The sequence below is a fragment of the Eurosta solidaginis genome, chromosome 4 (genome assembly GCF_040869045.1).
Source record: "Eurosta solidaginis isolate ZX-2024a chromosome 4, ASM4086904v1, whole genome shotgun sequence".
In the NCBI taxonomy this organism is placed as follows: Eukaryota; Metazoa; Arthropoda; class Insecta; order Diptera; family Tephritidae; genus Eurosta; species Eurosta solidaginis.
In genome coordinates, this window is record NC_090322.1 from 272,181,738 (window position 1) to 272,203,958 (window position 22,221).

Below are 22,221 nucleotides of genomic sequence, written 5' to 3' on the forward strand. Positions count from 1 at the left end.
TACAGACATACTTTCACAAATATATAGTAGAGATTTATATGCTCACTTTGCATATTTTTTTTTTTCAAAAAATTAATAATAAATAATTAATTACGGCACATTTTACAAATGTGAATACGTAGGCACATATATTTACCAGGTGAGGCTTTGTCCTTTGCAAGAACACTCATAGTGGTGAAGCAAAAGCTTCCCCAGAACGGTCGAACTAATGACTGTGTGTGCTATTACCCTAACGTAGTGGACAGTCGAACTAGTCTGAAAACTGAAGCTAAGCGTTCATCCATAATGATCTCTTATATCATAAGGCCGGAAAACAACAGTTAACATCTTTCAACTTAAAATCGGTCGACTTTCATTCTAAAATATCGTTTTGAATTATCGAAGGCTATTGAAATAAATGATGTGAACACAAACGTCTGCAAACATTGGTTTACATTTTAAAAATTGTATCCAGGGTCCTTGTAAAATTTTAATTATGTAGATGCGCCGAGTACTTTACGATTTTCACCGATTACGCAATGACTTCCACTTAGATTGCTTATGATTTCGAAGGCGGCGTCCTTTGCCGAATAGTTACTCCCTAATGTTTCAAGGTGTTTCTCTGGTGTAGCTCGGCAGCATAGCGCGACAAAAGCATCCGTTGGAAAGTCTTCGGAGCTACACCTAGAGCTTCTAGGAAAGTGACGTCGACGAAGGTATGAGTTCGAAGTCGCAGTCCTATAGCTGGCATATGATGTGAGGGTCAGGAGGCGTTGTAGCGACTGGTGGTCGGGATTGCTATTGTTCGCACATCGGGAATTGTAGCTCTTAAAAACAGCCGAAAAACTGGAGGCGCCCTGTGCCACGGGAGTCATGAGTATTAATAGACCATTAATAGCAACCGTAAGTCGCCTTTGCGCGTGACCGCAAAGGAACCACAAATGATTTTAAGAAATAGTTTTCGCAACGATTATGAGGAGTTAACCCTAGGTGAAACTACGCTTTGCACGAGATATACAGACAAAAGTGTGACTATTTTATGTATCTCTATTTTTTTTCAGCAGACGCAGCAGTAACAATTCCAAAGACCGGGGTTAGGTTCGCAGCCTGTTTGGGGTACGGGAACGAGGGACAATCCCTCCGCAAGGAGCTACTCCTGAAAATTTTTGAACGGTCTGCGATATCTTGAGACAAAAACCCCGGATCTTTCCGAAATGGCCAACACGTTGACTTCATTAAATACATACAAACAAAACCTTTCCTAAATAATATTTTTTTAAATAGAAAAATCACGCTTTTTAAAGTAAGAATACCGGCATACGCCGGCGCGCCGCCCACGCCGCCGCCGCCGATAAAGTGATCGGCGTAAACCTCTACTGTGTCCCAATGCGATTTCCCTCAGTAAATGCAACCCGAGCATATGTTTATTAAGATTGGAGAAATATCAGAAAATCTTTATAGAGCGGTTGCTATTATGTTTCGAAGTCAGCTAAGCTGTCATTAAAGTACTTCTCGGGTACTGTGAAGTATACTTATGCCAGTATTCGTTGTTAAATCCAACGCTGCAAGGCGAGGAACGGGACTTGAAACATACCCATATTATCTAATTAGAGAATATCGACATTGTGAAAGAAGTTTAAACTGATAAAGTTCTTTAAGTTGATTGATGGCATCAGATACAAATTTTATAAAATTCTAAAAAAAATGCAAGTTTGGGAGGAGTGTTTGTCTGGAAAAGTCGTTTGAAGACTGCGCCCACTTTTCACAAAAAGTTAAATTTGACAAGGCCCGACTCTACTTTTTGTCCACAAAACTCATGAGAAAGCCATTTATTGACAGTTCTTAGCTATGTTATTTACATAATTACATTCTACACCCACTAACCTTGTGGTCCATTAAGGCATTCCAGCTCTACGGTGTAATCCCAACAGTCCATGCTATTCATTTTTGACAACGAAGCCAAGCCGCTAGAGCCATTCTGAAATCCATTTTGTGTATTCGCAGGTGTCATGAGAGCAGGTGGAATACGGCGCACATAGCCATTATGAGCGCCAAGTTCCCATGGACGACGCACATCCACGCCGCCATCTACTTGATCCGTCACAGGATTGGTGTCCTCTTCGTTTATCACGCCAAAAACATCAGTTATACTTTCCACCGCATTCTGCTCAACTTCTACAGCTTCCTTGTGGTGTCCATTGACGGTATTTAAAGGCGTCGCACTCCTGGACGAGCTACCGCTGTTGTCATCGTCATGGCCATTAACAGCTATCGCGGCACCAGTTGGTAAATCCGGTGAACCACGTTCACACACTTTCGCTGTAACCGCCACATTCGGTATGGCCGGCGGATTTGTAGTTGACTTTGTTGGCGAGGTGGTAAAGCTATTTTGATTGTGGGGTCCTTTGATAATTCTAACATCGTTGCTGTTGTTTATGGCGACAGTAGATTTGGCCAGATAGGCCAGCGAGCAGAATGGTTTGCTTGGCTTTACGGTAGAAGGTACGACGCGCGCAGTCGACGTACACGCTGCGCGCTCTACACATTTGTACTCATTCATTTAAGCGTTATTTGCTTAAGGTGTGTGTGTAGGCACGTTTAGGAGTACACGCACAGACTGTTCACATTGTTTGCGCAAACATTAAGAACTTTAAATACCAAACAAAACACTGAAAAAAATTTTCTTATTAAAAACACGGTGCATATACTGGCTCTTACGCAAGCTTTTTGTTGTTGTTATTGCTGATGCTGTGGCAAGTAGCAATTATCTTCAAGCTAACACATGCAACAAGCCGGTTTACTTGCTCTTCCGGCACACCTGGTTTTACTGCTACACAAAGGTTTTAGTGTTAGGTTCGCAGTGCACAAGAAGAGCGACAACAGAAGCAGCAACCAACACGATTTGTGCGTTAGTATGTTGTAAGTACGTGCAGCAGCGTAGTTAGTGCGAATATGGCAAACATGTACAGAATTGAACAACAGCAACAATAGAGAATTCTTCCATATAGGTACATGGATCCGAGTTGGAAGATGCGACTTCAAGTCAACGCACTACAAGTTTTGCCTTGAAAACTTAACTAGAAGCAGCTACAACAACTGTCAGCAGACAAAAGATAACCAATCGCATACAACAGCCAAAGTACCACAAAGTAGGCGCAATTGGTTGAAGGGAGGTGAACGTGCGCTGATCAAGAACAAGTACAAAGCAGCTTCCACTGGATTTCGTGCAGCAAACTGCAACTCACTTTTTATTGCACGATGTATGCTTGTTGTTTCACTGTTTTCTTATTACAGCAAGTTTTTGTATTCTGCACATAACACAAGATTATCCACAATAGCATAGCAACAAAAACCAAAACACAAATAAGACAAAAGATTTTAAAATTCCACAGAGCAACCGACTATCGCCACTTGCTGAAAAAAGTCGTATACAGCTTTTGTTTATCTTTTCTGCTTTGCACAGTTGTTCTTATTGTAATTTTTGTTGATTAACTTCAAAATTCTGTTGCTTTTGTTTTTGCACCGATTGCACAGGTAGGTATGCTAAAAAGAAGCACGTTTCAAATAAACCGTCATTCAAGCACAATACTGTCAATTCCAACTCCGACCGAACACTAGCAGCTCCAAAAACAATTCGGCGCCTTCAAAACATAAATTCTTTCTTTTCAACGCGCTTCTCAATTCCGATATTCACTCGCGACTGCACTTATTCCTCCTTATCGATGTTCGTCCGTCCACCTGCAGCAGAGGCGAACTGGTTTTACAGAATGTGCTACTCCAATGGTGGGTAATCTCCAAAAAAAAGGCAAGCACAATATGGAATAAATGGTATGTAGATAATCAAAATCGCTGCACTCATAAAAGTCACAACAAACAAATAAATTTTTGATATTTTAGAATGAAGAACTCTCAAATATGGAAACAAAACCCTATAACGAAAAATCAACGAAACACGACCAAAGCAAGTTGTAGTCGACAGCACGTCCAGTCAATGACTGAATAGGCTGACGCAGCAATCGATTCGAGTATACCCAACCGTAGAAGCTGAACCACTTGCTAACAGCAAACGACACACAACAGAGCAACTATACATACACATTAACGAGTATGTTCATACCGGAGATCAATGAAGCAGCAAAAAAAGCTCCCAAACGTGTTGCCGCCACGTTGTTTGCTGCTTTCGTTGGCGTTGACAGTGACAAAACAACTGCAACAACACTTACTATAAATAAGTAAAACAAAAATAGAATAAACAAGTCTGAATTCGTGTAGAACCGAAAACTATATACACAGCTGTATATTTTCATAAAACTACACCTGTGTGTAAAAGTAAATCAAGTACTACACAAATTGTGTCATATTTGAACAATTTTTCTCAATGTGGTACAAAGATATCAAAGATTATGAAATAAAGAATGATCCAAAAATAGGCCCGACATGATCATTAAGGGTTCCCGAATTAGTCCTAAAATTACCTCAAAAGTACCCGAACCATATCAAAAGGGCATTGAAGATAATACGGAAATGGTCCCCAAATAATCTAAAACTCAGCTTAAGATGATCCTTAAAAAACAATCGAATTGGTCTAGAAGTTTGTGGAAACTGCCACAAAATGATAGCGAAAACAATTTCGAAACTTTCCTAAAATGATCTGAATAAAATTCCGAAATTATATCGAATCCTTTCTGAAACTATCCCGAAAGAGCCCGAGTTCATTCCGAAAACAATCACTAATTGTCTAAAAACTTTTCCGACATGTTTACGATCACATTACCGAATATCTCTATTGGAACAAAATGTATTGCAAAAAACTGGTGCATGTTTACTCTGGATAAATTTCCAGCACTAAATATTCACATACATTTTGAAATGTCCATATAATTATCATGAAGTTGTATTAAATTGGTTCAGTTTGAGTATGGGTTTGATATGGGGCCGGACTTTTGTTCTAGCCTTAAAAACAAAAGTCCAGATTCATTTTTATGTTTGGACTCCAAAATCAAAAGTCGGGAAATAAAAATTATCGAAGGTCCCTTGTTCAAATTACATTGAAAACAAGGTTCAAATTATCCTGAAATAATCACGAAAAAATGAAGATTCATATGATTCGGAAATACGCCAACATTAAAATGAACAAAAATTGTAGAACAAGAGCTGCGAAATTATTGGCATACAGTCCCGGAATGTTACAGAAAGCTATGTGAAAGGTTCCTGAAACGATTGAGAAAATAGTCCTTAGAGTAAAGGGGGGTAATATGGACCACGCGGGTAATATGGTCCACCCAGTTATCTTGAAATTCAGACGTCACATCCTCCGTTATTTTCGTTTAATTTCTTTGTCTATTCGCGCTAGTTTCCTCAGTTTGAATTTGTCGTTCAGCAAGTGCGGGTATTCGAGTAAAAGTATTTTTTGTGAAATAGTGTTTGCTGATAATTATATGTCAGTAAGTGGAATTTGCGTTTTTATTTAAAATTTATTGTGCAACGAACAAATGGACGAATAACATGCGTTTAATAAATATGTTTTGCTAACTTTAAATGGCTACAGTTTATTAAACATCGTTAGCGTTCGAATTAAACCCAGTTATTTCGACAGCACGTGTTGTGGGTAATATGGATAGTGGTCTATATAACCCGCAGAAAAAATTCTTGCTCTTTTCGCTCTATTATCCTTGAGTTCATTAAGATTTTATTAATGTAGGATATGGCTCCTGGAAAGCGTAAAAACTGGAACACCGAGGACATGAAAAAAGCGATTACAGCGGTACGATCTAATACCTGTGGTTATTTAAAAGCAGCTAAATTGCACAATGTTTCTAAGTCAACTTTAATAAGGCTAGTGTTAAAGGAAGATTCCAAAATCGAAGAAGTCGTAAATACAAAACTAGGGCGTAAGCCAGTTTTTCCAGAACATTTTGAAAAGATGCTGGTGGATTACGTTCTGACGATGGAATCGAAATTATTTGGACTAAGCAGAATGGATGTTAAGTACTTAGCCTATCAACTGGCTGAAAAAAATAATATTAAGCACCCATTTTCAAAAGAAAACCAGCTTGCGGGTAAAGATCGGCTGCGCGGTTTTTTAAAGAGGAACCCAAATTTAGCGTTCCGCTCTCCAACGGGAACTTCTTTGGCAAGAGCACGAGGCTTCACAAAAGATAATGTGAATACCTTTTTTGATATTCTTGAAAAGGAAATGGATAATTTTATTTATTCAGCCAACAATGTTTTTAACGTTGATGAAACAGGCATAAGCGTCGTCCCGTCAAAATTACCCCAAGTATTGTCAAGGAAGGGTAAAAGGCAGATTGGAAGCCTAACATCTGCAGAGAGGGGATCTACGAACACAACTATTGTTTGTATGAGTGCAAGTGGAATATTTGTTCCCCCACTATTTATATTTCCACGTAAGAAGCGCTCAGACTTGTTATTAAAAGGAGCGCCGCCAGGATCAATATACGAATGTCATCCGTCCGGCTGGGTGCAAACATATATTTTTACAATATGGTTTAAGCACTTCATAACACATGTCAAACCAGCAGCTGCTTCACCAATATTGCTCGTCTTAGATGGTCATTCAAGTCATACAAGAAATATTGAGATTCTTGATTTGGCTAGAGAAAACCACGTATCTATCGTATCCATCCCTCCTCACTCAAGCCTCTTAATCTTTCGGAAGAAATACGTGTTTGGATGCGTTCGAATTGCAGAGCTTTGACGCACTTCGATATGGCAGATCTATATGGAAAGGCGTATATGCGAGTTCAGAGTGGGGAAATCGCAATCAATGGATTTCGCACCACCGGTATATTTCCCCTGAACAGGCATATATTTCGTGATGATGAGTTTTTAGCTGCCGATGAGGAAGAACCACATTCTCCTCCTCGAATTTGTGAAAGCGCTTGCGAAGCACCCGAAGAAATACTGAATAACGAAATCACAGTAGAATCAGAAACCACGTCTCGGGTAATAACACCGATGGAAATATCTCCGGTTCCTATAAAAAAAACGAAGCGTTCTAATCGTGGCAGACCAGCAGGAAAGTCGACGTTATTAACGTCTTCTCCGTATAAGAAATCACTACAAATTTCGTTGGAAAAAGCAGCTGAAAGCAAACCTCTAAGAGAAACCAAAAAACGTCAAGATAGTCATTCTAATAAGCCCAGCACCTCCAAGAAAAATATTAAAAAATTTAATTTTGCAAAAGAAAAGTTCGCAGGTAAGACTGCTTAAGCAAAAATTTTGATTAAATTTGTAAAACATTCGTTCTCTATTTTCATTCAAGAATCCAGCACTTCCAAATCAGTTATGAAAACAATGAACTCCGCAAGAGAAAAATGCCCAGGTAAAGTTATTAAAGTAAAGGTTTTGATTTAGTATTTATAATATCGTCTTCTTCTTATTTCTTTTCAGGAAAAAGGAAGAAGACAAATTCATCATCCTCTTCGGATTTGGATGATAGTTATAGCGTCCGGGACGAATCTGACGAATTTTTAGAATTTGCAAACGCCGCTGAGAAAGAGGATGCGAAATGCCTATATTGTTCTACTTTTTATTCGGAAGATCTGGTGAGATATGGGTTCAATGCGTCTCTTGCAACAATTGGAGCCATGAAGAATGTGCTGGTTGTGAACAAGATCTATTTATATGCGACATGTGTACACAGTAAACACTGCTGCTAATATGAACTAACTGGTCCATATTACCCCCCAATTTTTTTTTTCGCCTTTCTGGGTATTTTTAACTTTTTACATTTTTTTATATTTTTAGAGTTTGGATTTATGCTATTGCAATAAAAAAAAAAATGAATTGTTTTTTAAAGTCAATAAAATTATTTTCATTGTATTATCTCATGTATTTGGTGAATTGTTTACCAAGAAAAGATTGGTGGTCCATATTTGCCTACTTTACTCTAAGTATATAGAGATAGTCACAAAGTGATCCAGAAATCGTTCGAAAATGATCCTTAAAACATTCCAGAAAAAATATGAAATTATCCCGAAGTGGTCTTTATTTAATAACGACGTGTCCAGAATACTGGTTTCCACTCGCTCGCTCAGTTATGCGAAATTGCTTAGACCTCTATATCTATGACAAATATGCCAAGTATCATTGCTAATGGTTCTGATTTTTGGAGTTATAACGAATACAAAATTTTTTTAAGGCTTCACATCTGCCTCCATTGAAAAAAATAGCCATAGCTTGGTTACCTGTGAGAGAAATTTAGTTTTGTGGTTCGGGCGTGATTGAGAAACAAAATCAAACCTCCCACATCCAAATATATAAACATTAATCTTAAGAAGTAGGTAGAAGTACATCGGGGTATAAAATTAAAAAGAATAGCAGACATACACTAACAGCTGGCACTCACTCTCGCTGATGTCATGTTCCATCATTCTGTTCTGAATTGTCGGTTGAATTGTTGTTGGACCATCAAAATAACATACTCCCTCCAGGTTCAGTGTGATGAAGCTCCGATTAGTGAAATTTGTACAAAATGATGGGCCACTCTACACAACAATGAAACAAATCAGCAGAAATTGAGAATGCAGTCAACTTCACTGCGGCAGAACTAGCCGGTGGCGAACAAACTTTTCAGCATTAAATGAACCACCACAGCTACACCCAAGCAGTGATGGATCGGAGAGGAAACCACTGTGTGTTATTTCTTTAATATCGTGACCAAAAAATTAATTTTGTTTGATTTGGCTAAAATGTTTCTATATATCTTCTTTTATACACTTGCATGTGTAGAGTTATCTATTTTATTTAAAAATACTATATTTTTGTAAATTATTTTTGAATTATTTTGTTTTGAATATTATTTCAAAAAGAAAATTATCTTGTCAGTATTTATAAATTTTCAATATGAATATTAATATTTTAAAATAAAAAATAAAATTTTAAAATATATAGTTTTATTCTAAACTATAGTATGTATGTATATGGGGTATTCCATCCCATTTCGACCAATTTTAAACCCGACTCCTTTAGAATTGGCTTAAAGTTTTTCTTCTTTTTCTAGCTTACGAAAGACGTTTTTCAGAAGTTTTTCAAATTTTTTCATCCAACTCAAAAAAAGTTATGACTTTTTAAAAAACACCGTTTTGGTTTTCAAAATGCTATAAATTTTTCAAAAATTGACCGTTTGGGATCTTTTTTTTGTAATTTTTCAGTTTTTCGAGATTTTTCGAATTTCGCCATTTTTTCTCGTAAAAAACTTCAATCAATTCTGCAATCATCCTCACTAATCCGGAGTGGGCCGAGAATTTTTGTTTTTTTATTCAAAATATTTAAAACTTATTTTGAGTTGGAAAACGGTATTTTTTTTTCAAAATGCTATAACTTTTTCAAAAATTGACCGTTTGGGATAATTTTTTTTTTTTTTTAATATATTTTTAAATGGACTTTTCGGAAAAAGTACAAAAAAAAATTTAAAGTTTTTTTTTCAATTAAATAAAAAAAATACAAAAAATTCTCGGCCCACTCCGGTATTAGTGGGGATGATTGCAGAGCTAATTGAAGTATTTTATGAGGAAACAAAAAGGGCGAAATTCGAAAAATCCCGAAAAACTGAAAAATTACAAAAAAAATAAACTTAAAAAATTTTTTTAATTTTTTCCGAAAAGTACATTTAAAAACAAATTTAAAAAAAAAAAAAAAGATCCCAAACGGTCAGTTTTTGAAAAAGTTATAGCATTTTGAAAACAAAAAAGGTGTTTTTTTTTAAATTCATAATTTTTTTTTGAGTTGGATGAAAAAATTTTAAAAACTTTTGAAAAACGTCTTTCGTAAGCTAGAAAAATGGGATGGAATACCCCATATATAAAAATCAGAGTATATGTAAGTTGTTCGCCTAAAACTTAGAATGGACAACAGGGAATAAAATAAAATTTTGTACTTTCACCTACTTTTTTACACGAAAGGGCTATAGCCATATTTTTAACACACGATTTCAGAAAATCGTAGAGAGACAGATTAATTCCAAAAAATCTTTTTTATGTTATTTTCTCCAATTTAACTTATTTTACTCTATTTTTGCCCATTGGCGTTACACGGTGTGAGGTAGGTGTTTGTTCTCTGAGTTATCTTTTACCTTGCCACCACTTTAATTCACATTCCACATACGTTCCACACATTGGCTGCAGTGTATGTTGCAAGTGTTTGTGAAACCGACGCATCGATCGTTTTGTTTGCACCTCAATTAGTGGCCTCCACTTATCAAATACCGACCGACTGTTGGTCTGGCAAAAATGGCACCGTTTCCTTTGACTATTAATACTTCAAGAAGATTACGTCAACATACATAAAATTACTTGAATTGGCGATGGGCGCACTTATCATGCCTATTGTGATGGAAATTCGAATGTCCATAAGAGATTGGTAAATAAATATAGTTTCAAATATGCAGAATTTTTTCATAAACCAAGCTGAGATTATTCCTTAACTCCAATGTGTGCAACGAACCGTATTGTATGTATTTGAATATATGTATACGTATGTGTTTGTGTTGCAGAGACTCGTCATATTTTTTCTCGTTTTTTACCACTTATTTACCTTTTTTGTTCGATTCCGTAGTTAGGTAATTATTGTTTGTTTTTTTTTTTTTTTTTGTAACTTCGGTGCGCACACAAATTGATTGAAATCCGATACGATTTTGCAAATTACTTAAACACACAAAAAATCAACGAACTGCAGAACTGAGTGCGAACTTCCGTTTTGGAAAAGATTCACAACAGTAAGCTGGCTATTCGAAAGCATTGCAGAATGTGAATTTATGTGAAATTCCAATTTATTGCGTGGGAATGTATAATAAATAACAAAAATAAAAATAACACGATCTTGCCGAGGAGAGAAACACTAAATTACTGCAGCTTTTTTTTTCAAAATCCTGCTGAAGGTTTCTTAAACTAATAATTCTGTACAACAATCTTACTCTGTTGCAAAAAAGTTCTAATTTTTTTGTACTTTGTATATATTAACAAATGCCTCATATTAAACTTATAGTAAAGTTAATGACTTATGTTTGTTTAAATACAATTTTCTGAACCCCCTTTCCAAATACGGAAATGAATTAGTAAAGCCATTCAAAAGCAGTGAAGTTAATAACTGACCAAGCAAACCAATACACCTTAAGCCCTTTTACCCAGAACTGTTTTCTTTGCTTTCTGCCAGAGCTTCGCTTTGGCCGAAAAAAATTCAGGTGAATTCATATCAATTGTCTACAGTTTAAAATGGTGATTTACAAACATACAAACATTTATTCATTCAGAAAAGGTAATTAAATAGAACTACCCTGCAAAAATCGCAAGTACTCCATGCATGCATGTATGGAGTGCTCGCTATGGACCAAGCGAGTGCTCCAAAATTAACCACAATTTATACAAAAAATATAGTCCAATTAACATTGCTATGTCCTAGGACTGGACCATATACTCCAGCTCAGCATTACATCCGAGTAATCCATGGAGTACTCCAGTATGACACAAGTGGACCACATGATCCAACGATTTGTGCAGGGTAATCTGGAAAAGTTCAAAGAAGTTAATAGTAAGAAATTCCACAGTTGGGGTACAAATACAAAACTGGTTTAACACAACCATAAAACTATATACATTTACCTCACCTATGTATATTAGAAGGATCTAAAATCTCGAATTCCGAAGCTAATCGTATTATCAAGTTTCCAGACGGCAAAGGAATGTGATTTTAACCATAAGTTGGTTATGACGGTTACCTTTCACTTAATGCAGACAGGCAAACTTACACTTACTGGACTAGTGTTTAAAGAATTCGGCAGGTGCGTCAAGCTCCTATGACGCCAACGCGTGCATTGCGCTAAGTTTTTTGTAATTTTGTGAGACTTTAGGTCTTCCAAAGAGCTTCCAACCACACTTTATAAAAATTTGTCAGCCGTAGAAAACTAAATAGCCTTTTTGTACCCGCTTCTCGCTGACAGATTGAAAGGTTGTTAGTCGACGTTTTTGAGATTGGTTTGGGTAGTTTTAATTACATAGACATTTTTTCTTCAAATTTAAATATGATAAAAACTGTCACTGCTATTTTTCTGCTCGCTACTGTATATGTACGAATTTAAATTAATTAACCAAAAACAACGGCTATTTCATAACGACTGAACCAAGGGGTTGCCAGCGCAATATATATAGCTTCTCTAACTCAATTGTCAACCTCACCTACCCGCAGCAAATCCTGTTTCATTAACAGACGAGGCTCCGGCGACCCCAATCTCCTCATGGAACTAGGGGGTGGGGAGGGAGGGATGGCCTTGAATGTTTAATGTGGCCACATAAATCGTTCCCGAGATGGTCGGGCTGGTACCTTAATGGTGCTTTGTTACCGTAACGTACCGGATCTATATCCGGCAAAGGACCATCAACATCGATAACAATCCCCAAAGCCTTCCGGGAGCGTCTTTATCGTTAATACAACAACAACAACTGCAAAGGGCGGAATTCGCCATTTCTTAGGGCATCACAATGATAAAAGCATCAGTTGAAAGAGGAACAGAATTAAAACGAATACCGTATCTTACCGGGGTAGACTATCCTATCAAATAGAGGTCATGCTGTTGTTTTTGGATTCAGTGTTCCCCTATTTGCTCATGCATTTATAAAAACATCCCATCATAAGCCTATAATACATAGTTGCATTAAGCGCGTAATCGTTGCATCGACAAATTATGAATGGGCATCAAGTTGCCATAATATCTCACTTCCAATCGGAGTCAAATCTTGGATTACCAAACCAAATCCACTTGAAGGCTATTAACTGATTTATCTCAACATAATAATGGGTGCGACAATCCATAACGTAATTATTTGATTTGTGCTGCAACAGCGGTATTAAATAATTTACTACAGATTGGTGTGCACGTTATTACAATTACAACAACAAACAAACTTGTAGGAGCACTTAACTTACAACAAATTATCTAATGCACTCGCCACTGAGTTTATGTTATTGGAAATTGTTATTTAATTTAATGACAAATAAACTTGGCAAAACAACATAAAAACAAATAAAAATTTTACTGGTTTGCAAGTTGCATGCAGACTCAAATTTAGGGCGGCATTCAGCACTTGACTGATGTTGATCTTGACTGCGCTAACTGACGGTCAGTGCCTGAGCAGCAAATTTATTCTACGTCCAATTGTTTATTAAGAATTATCTGCGTATAGAATGTGCAAGAATCACATAGCAATTACCACTTCATTAAGTAACATAAATTTTAGATTGACGTTATTTGAAATTAAATAAAATTTTGATTTGATTTTTTCTTGTTTTATTTGTTTCTGCTTTTTGGCTCATTTACGGTTTGGCATTGATACTACGTTGGGGGTTAATATCGTGACGTCGGTAATTGGGGAAATAAAAATTCAGCAAAGTGAGAATGACTGGCGCACACAAATGACCCAACAATCGACTGTTGTTAAATCATTATTTTAGCGTTTCTCAAATTTTCAATTGTCGACAGTCATACTTTTAATATCTCTTACATTTAGTCGTTTTGTCAATCCAAGCTCTAGCAAAGTAAAAAATAAAAATATTTGATGTCCCCCAGTTTAACAGTACCAATCGTCATACCGTTGCAATTTATACGGCGTCTATGCAGACGTCATTGATAGACAACCGGAAAGCAACTGTTAAACGAGTTGGTGAAAGAGCTTTGGTGCAAGATCTCACAAATACGATGTGTGTTTGTGTATGTGTATGAACATTCACACATACTTACTGATCACATACTTACAATAACAACTGAAACACTACCAATGGTCACCACCTCCTACACACCTACTGGTGCTGTTGCTGCTGCTGCTGCTAGTGTCAACAAGCGAACCTATCACAGTGGTCGATTTGTCCACGCTTGCGGAAGAAAACTTAATTTGTTGCATAAATAATTTTTTATTTTCTATTGATATCAGACACTTCAACTAGCTTGTGATTTAGTTTTACTGACCACGACTTGAATTCATTTCAAGCAAATGGTTTGCCACAGTTGAGAGATTTAGCCAACTTTTTCAACTAGGAGGTGATAGATCGATCCAAACGGGTTGAAGAGCTTATAATATTCCCGGGGCCTATATCTGTCGTAAGAATGGACTTAAGTCTACAGAATGGTTAAAACAATAACTACAACAACATATAAACAGCTATAATCTGCCAAGCCTAACTTATTTTTTAGGAAAAGGCTTAAGATATTTTACCAAACTTTTGCAGTCTTTTGATAACTCGGAAGCCCAACGACGTTGTCATCGCTTTATCAGGTCCATTTCACTCAGCAGTAAGAGAAGTTTTTGAGTCGGCGCTTCGGAGGATATATGGGCAACCAAAAGCGGGCTGAATGAATGGTAGCCTCAAAAACCGATGCGTATACTGTTTACCAACAAAAAGCAAATTATCACAGTCTCGTCTGCTCACTCTACATGGTACTGGCCTCTCGACGAGCGTTAAGTATCTAGGCGTCGAGACAAACTATTAGTTGGAAAATATAAACTTATAATAGTAATTTTACTGCAAACCCTCTTATTTGCAACCTTCTGCTAAGTTCGAATGACTAAACTATTGAATAAATAACAACACTATTCAGTAATGCAAAATGGTCTTTATTAAAGTACTTCACAATAAATAATACTACTATTGCTCGCCAGATAGCGTACTTAATCAAAACTGACTCTCGCGCCTCTACTGTTGGTGTTGGAGTATAAATATGTGATTTTTTCGTTGCACCTTCTAGGCGCTTCCAGAATTTACTTAGTTACTGCCATATAATTATAACTACAGATGCACGTGTATAGCTTCTCATATGCGAGTGTATTTGTGAGCGACACTTCCACAATTACAATTGCATACTTTTGGGAGCATCTCAGATAAAATATCTGCATGTGTTTGTGCATCTCTTCTCCGCTGTGTGTACGTACATATGTGTAGACATAATGATTGATTCGTTTATGTAGATACATAATGATTGATTTATGGATGTGCATACAAGTCACTCCCAGTATCGGCCTAGAGATGACAGTACCCCTTAGTGTTGCTAATATTCGTAACAATATCATTTATGATATATAAAAAACATTGAGAAAAAAGGCTTTTGGAGTTTTTGCATTGCTAGACTCCATATATGTAATACTACTAAATTGCTAATAGAAAATGCTCGCAATGTGTTTTGAATTCGAAATCAAAACAAGACAGCCTATAAAATTTCTGTGATTGTAGCAGCATAAGTGTGACAAGAAAAAATTTAAATTTAGGTACATTCGATTATTGAATACAAAAACAAAAACGTTTAAACAGCAATATTTCGGCACTCTGATGTTTGGGAATGTACCTAGCCCTTTGTAGCAATATAGGAGTATTACATATATGCTAGACTCTGATTATTCAGATACCGAATAAGTGTTTTCATTTGCGTACAAATGAAAAAAGTTTATTGCTTTTCAAAATATTTCTTTTTTTCTTTTTATAAAAATATAGTATTAATTCTACAATTTTTTCTAGAGATTTGTCGCGAGTATCGGCTTCCTTAATTCCTTAGGCTTAATCGATGCATTGGCTGTTTTATGTATAGCTTCCGATTTCTTCTGCTGCACAAACGAAAATTTCCACGAAACTCAATTTCCTCATTTAACTATGGTGTAGATCGGTATGGCGTAGAAGGTTCAATTTGGTCATGTTAAATCGTTCTCGAGTTGCCGGATCTCTATCTGTCAAAGGGCAACCAACAACAATAATACTCTCCAAAACCCTCAGGGTATGTCTTTATCGCTGCAACAACAACAACATGGTAACTAATTTACTTTAGGAGCTATTAATTTTGTTCAACGAGCGAGGGCAAATTGACCACTGTGCGTATGTACCCTTGTACTCTAACGCATCAGAGCTGAAGTCTCGTCAGCTTTTCAATTTTATCTCGACGATAAACATTTTTATACGACAGTGGCGCAGAGAAACAAACAAACAAACCAAGAGCTGGTGAATGACAGCTCGAATAGTTTTGCATTGCTACACTGCGACGCCCTCGCCGCCTCAATCTAATACCAAATAATCCATGCTTAGCGTTTTTTGAACGTCAACTGACCCGTTCACTTGTTCCATGCCGGTGTGCAGTCGTAATAACTCATTTGGGGGGAAAATGGAGCGGAGTGAAGTGAATTTCAAATTATCACATTTTTTGCGAATTTGCATAAATTCGAAATTAAAAACCGTCAAAATACTAAATTGCAAAAAAGTCAAAAAAAAAAAAAAAGAATTCCAAAACAGGTGAGTGAATACCTTGGATAATGTTATAATATAAACAAACATACAACCATAACAACAATCACGAATACAATGCTAACCACAACAAAATTCATATCAAAGACTTCATAATAAAACAATAAAGTAATAAACTCAAAATAAACAATGTATTACTTCAACAAAATACCGTTTGCTACACCACCAAAGTTGAGTTGTTAATAAAAAAAAAAAAAAAAAATTTGGACAGCTCCAAAAGACATTCATGCAGCAGACAATCTCATAAAAGCGCGTAAAAAATCGCAAAACCGCCTTTCTAAAAAAGCGCAAATTTATGCTGCAGAAAAAGAAGAAGAAAATAAAATTAAGAAACAATTTAATAAAACAATAAAATGGTCTAGCATAACCATATATTGGTTGGTATGTATAACGGCATCACTAACCGGCGCTGATGGCAACCGTTGTGACGCATTTTGTGATCGGTGTCGGTGTTCATGATTGTGGAGGCTGTGTGCGGTGCTGCTGGTGAATGTGTTGATGAGCGTGGCTGGTTGGTTGTCTTTGGTGGAGGTCATGGTGTTGCAGGCTTAGTTATTGCACATATAAAACAATTAAATTAAAATGAAATGTCAATGACTTTTTTAGCTAAAACGTCCAGTGCATTTCAGCTTATGAATCAGATAGCCAGTGCAATGCAATTTTTATTGGCACAACGTCAGCGCTTTGCTAATAAAATACTTTCGGTGTCGCATTCTGCTCAGGCACCTCCAAACATTTCTCATTGGACTGAAAATTTCAAAGCAAGGTTGCGTCAGTGTCACGCTGGTCTCTAGGGCCAGCTTTTATTTTTCAATAATATTTCTTCCTAATCAAAAACGTTGAAACAACAACAGTCTACTTAATAAACAAATAACCAGTCGAGTCTGCAGCTGCTGTGAATTGCATCACCGCCTCCTATTCCCCTTGGCGATGCATTTGCCTCTCGCAACAATCTGGTTTATAGCCAAGCCGGGTTTCTAAGATGTGCCCCTTCCTTCTTGAGGTCATCTTTTATTTTTTGGTCTCTATTGCTATAAAGCGATGACATTCTGGGAGTCTTGTAGCATTTGGCTCTCCGTGAAAGTTTTATGTTTGGTCATTGCCATCACGCCGGATGAATGAAGAAAAAATAGGGCTTCATTCAGCTGGGCGCCAGACCAATGCTAAGTATCACGATTTTTTGTTTAAGAAGCCACGTTGCAGATTAATCTTTGCGCACATATTTATGGCGAATATTTTAGCCTGAAAAATGCCTAGAAATAGTGCCTAGGAATGGTTCCAAGGCATGAAATATTTGCCGTAAATATGTGCGCAGAGATTAATCTTCAACGTGGTAACTTAAACGAAAGAATCGTGAATCTTAGCGATAGTGGTATAGACATGCTGGATCTGGGGGTGAATTTCCTGCTCAGCTAAACTCTGTTGTCTTTAATCCATCTGTGTTAGGCAAGTGTATGGTTTTGGTGAAAACCCTCACCGCTGGAAATTTCCCAACGCTGTTTTAAAAACTTCTTGTGCTAGAAGTCTGTTTTACAAGATGGAGGTTAGTAAGCGGCTTCTGCACTGTAAACAGAGTTACTAGCTCTATATCTTATCGTAGGTTTGATTATCATGCTGTACATCCATGCAAAGGTCCCCGTTCTATATCCCCAGGACTTGCCTGCAATGGGTCTTCACACCATTATAAATCTTTTAGCCTTGGATATCGCACTGGCAACATGTTTTGCTCATTGTTACATTATATCGAAGGTCACTCCGCGGTATTTGTTTGCCGTAACACTATACAATGGCGTTCCATCCAAGGCCATTGCTTTCATTCCTTGAGATATTTTTTACCATGATTTATATGTGTTATCTCGGCGCACCACTTCTTCGTTAATTTATCGTTCATTTCAATCATGCCTCTTGCAATAATGGCATTATCGTCTGCATTACTCTGTTACCGGATTCCGTAGTAGTTACACATCTACTGCTAGGCGCTGGAAGAGGGTTACAGGACTCTTCACTGTGGATTGCCTTTTGTAGTCTACCGTACCGTGCGGTCACCATACAATGATTAAATATAAAACAGTCCTTTGTTATGCCGTACAGCCTTTGATATTGCGTTCACACTTCTTTAATAAAAGAAACACACAAACAGCATTTGAAAGTTTATGCTTAAAATGTTGCTGGTTTATGCTATTAAATTCTATTGACCTGAGTGATTGCATTGCCAGCTGTAATATGCTCGACTATGCTATCAGCGCACTAATATTTGCGCCAATACCCAGCCTAAATTATGAGAGAGAAAACAAATCTAGATATGAATGAGTGTAATCTCGGGCGCTGATTTATTTCCTCAAATACCTATTTATTATGAACTGCAAAATATAGTACACCAAACTGACCCTTCTGTATTTCCGATTTGCTTTCAAACCAAATTAAATCAGGGATGATACAAAAAAGTTCCAAGTTAAATCAGTTAACCGGTCGTATGCAAAACAATGCAAAATGAATTACTGATTTAACATTTAACTTCCTTCTCTCTTATCTAATTGAATACCAATATTTGATTTCGATTGGGAACCGCAAACCATCAGCAGTAGACAAAGAGCCACCAAGTGATGTCACCTCCTTGTCAACATTAACTGTTTTCAGCGAAAAATATTTGCATTGCACACATTCTTAAACGCATATTAATGTGGCTATAAATAAATATGATGGTTAAGTGTTGACGGCAACGCTCATTTATCAGCGGCGTAGTCGATTGGCTTTTATCATAAAATAAAAATTTGTTTTTACTGCGCACTTCCAGCAGTACAATATTTCACGTACCGACTCGCATAGCAAAAATATATATCACACTACAACATTAACGACTTTACAAACTTACGTTACATACTTACAACCAAACAAACAACACTTTGCTTTAAACTGAGTATTAATTACTTAGATATCGTTGCTTGAAAACTTAGAGGAAAGAAAAAGGGCACACAACTCGGGCAGTTTTTGGCGACTCAACTTACTGTCGCGCAACGTTGCTTTCTCCAACAATCAGCCACATTACTCTATTTCACACTAACTACCACCCAACTACATTAGCGCGCACATAGCTACATACGAATCAATGCCTCGGGTTGAAATCCAAAACGATCTCCTTTGCACATTGATTTAGCCAAGCGTATTGTAGAATGGGTCGGATTGCAACTTTGCATCGCTTGCAGCGCATGCCCTCTATGCGATTGTCCAATACAAAAGTTAAAAAAGAAATAGTTTTTAAAACTCATTAGGGTGGATCGATTGTTAGCGCAACGAAAGTGCAGAAAATCGCATATGCCGAAAATGTCTCGCGAACTAGTCTGAACAGCTTTGCTTAGGACACAAGGGGTTTACAAATTATTTCCAAACCGCGGTTTTGAAGTAAAATAATGAAGGCCCAGATTGGAATACAAGGAGTACGTAGTAGACCTCTTCCTAGATATTGCCAGTGCTTTCAAGAATGTCTCCAAACGGGTGATAATATATGGTTTTAATTATATTGAAGTAGTTCCCTCCTTGTCAAGTTGGATCGGCTGGATGTTCGTCTTGAGGGGATTACTTCACAGAGCTATCTACATAAGACGCCACGGCATCTGAGAAAAAACGCACATGACAAGGCGGGGTATATATACCTGTATTGAGGACGTTGGTAAGCAATTAACTGTTAAGACGCTTTGTCATTGGACCCATCAAAATCAATGCGTTAGCAGATGGCGTTTTAGTAATCAAAGTGTCAGTTGCCTGATATCAATTTTCTCTCTGAAGATCAGGTTCTGTTCACTAGGAGTTATAAAATGACAGTCCTTGGTCGGGAAAAATCCCGAGTCGCTCCGGTACATAGAACCGACTGCCTTGGGAAGCGACCTCCTCTTAACATTCCCTGATCTCCCTCTTCCTCTCTTTCTCCCACTCCCATTGCCACTTCCATTATTTTTCTTCTTTCCCCTGCCTCAAATCGTATTAAGCAAAGTTGCACAGAATGCTCTGTATGGTACATTGAGCGTATTCCGCACTGGCGATTTCAATGCAGAAAATCGGTCTGCCCTAATACATAACTTTATGTGTACATATGTATGTTACTGCATAGCTTAACACCTCTTAGTGGCTGAAATTTCCCCGAAACACTTGACTTTGTTGATGCTTACGATGTTTGGCTAGCCTAACTCTCAATGGCGACTCAAGTTGCATGGGGCGCCTTTCGCATGTTCGAATGGATAAATTTGATCGCGTCCGTTTCATACCATATTCGCATTTTTTTTTTTTTGGTTGGTAAGTGTAATAATATGGAAATACTGGCTGTGTTATGTAAATAGTGCGCAACACCTTTCACTACTTTGCCAGTCACAACAACAAAACATCGACATTAAAAGTAAATAAATGTCGCCAATCGTAGGAGATCCATTTCTACAGCGTAATATTACATACGACATAAAGAGTATCAAAAAATATCTCAAATCAAATGTATACATATTCATTTGTGTATGGATATGTGTATGAATTCGTGCTTAAGTATCGGCATAACGAAAACAACCATAAAAACACTTTCATATCTATTCCGCTTCAATTCAACAAAAGGATCGTCATCATCATCATCATCAACAACAACATCATCAGCACAATGCACTTATTTAACGCCAAAAACAAATTATTCCCGCGGACAACCATTCAACAATTCATTTAACGATTTGCTTACTTGCCTCATTCATCCACTTACCCGCCACATACACGCCCCCAGTTCCCTTCCAATTTAATTTGTTCGCGAACAGGTAAATTTTATATAGCTATCGGGCATTGCAATCAAAGTACTTGCAACAACAACAAACCGCATGCATAGTTGCTGCTTTAATGACGTTTTCGGTTACCACCAACCTGTGACATTTCGATTTTGTAAAAAATTGCAGCTTCAGCTAGACATAGCGACTGAACGAAGCGATTCGCTCGCGTTGTCTGTCTATTGAGGCTGGGCAGCACGAGCACATTAACGGCGGTGGAATGGAATGCGTGGGCGCAAATTGTGATCGTTCTCACGCCTCAATCAACGATCACAATTTAAAATGTGGCCAAAACCAACTGCAACAACAACAACAACATCGGGTACCACAGCGCAGCTCAATTTTACGATCAACACGATCACCAAATAATTTGTAATTGTATCTGGCGCAACCACAACAACGACGCTAAGAAGAGCAAAACAAAAACAATAAGTTTTTGAATAATGGACTTTGCATGTAAAATATTTGCTTTTGCACTATTTGTTTATGAGCACATTTTGCCGCGAGCCCATTGACATTCACCGACCATTGGCTGCGGCCATTTAACCGCTTTGCTTATGACACCTACACAAGACAACCAATGAAATTTACCTCAGAGACTTAAATTTATGTATGTAAAATGAGACGGTATATATAAAAGTCGCCTAAGTCCGTCATAAGGAAATTTTGTGAAAATCTAAGTTGGTTGTTTCCTAGCTGTCCTTTTTTTACCATCATTATTAATTGGCGGTAAACCTCTATGAGTTTTTGATCATTTCATAACAAGTCAAACCAGCTATCCCTGCTTCGCGATAGCCGACGGCTGTCGGGAGCATCTTTGGACCTTTATTCCGTGTAATATATTGATATCCGCGTAAAGCTCATACTGCTCATCATTTTACGGCGTTAAATGCTCGCCATCGGCATCAAGAAGAGGACCTAAAATCTTTCGAAAAACTTTTCTCTCGAGCACTCCAAGAGCCTTCTCATCTTCTCTAGCCGACTTGTAAAGGTGTGATTTTTGTTCTTACGGACCTAAAAGTGTTGCTCAACGTCATTTGCCAAAGCCTAACTAACTATGCAGGGAGCTTAAATTCAGACATAGCAGCATACAAGCAGCTTCTTTTGGTGCTGTCGAACACGGCTTTGAATTCGACAAAAATATGGTGAGTAGCGATTC

The 22,221-nt window shown here is 37.4% G+C and overlaps 2 protein-coding genes across 5 annotated transcripts in view; one reads left to right on the forward strand and one right to left on the reverse strand.

Annotated features, from left to right (window-relative positions):
* Positions 1–22,221, reverse strand: part of Cen (cerebellar degeneration-related protein 2-like) — a 190,654-nt gene that overhangs the window by 91,426 nt on the left and 77,007 nt on the right. For 2 of the 4 annotated variants that reach the window (XM_067786149.1, XM_067786148.1), the window contains exon 1: positions 1,864–3,968. The exons of the other annotated variants lie outside the window; for them this stretch is intronic. In XM_067786149.1, the coding sequence (XP_067642250.1) occupies positions 1,864–2,539 (676 nt within the window). In that variant the 5' untranslated portion in view covers positions 2,540–3,968. Of the gene's footprint in view, positions 1–1,863; positions 3,969–22,221 lie in introns of those variants that run through there. 4 annotated transcript variants of the gene reach the window in all.
* Positions 6,698–20,922, forward strand: LOC137247811 (uncharacterized). Its single transcript, XM_067778757.1, has 4 exons — positions 6,698–7,198; positions 7,265–7,324; positions 7,393–7,547; positions 20,866–20,922. The coding sequence occupies exons 1-4, from the start codon at positions 6,709–6,711 to the stop codon at positions 20,920–20,922; spliced, it is 762 nt and encodes a 253-aa protein (XP_067634858.1). The 5' UTR covers positions 6,698–6,708.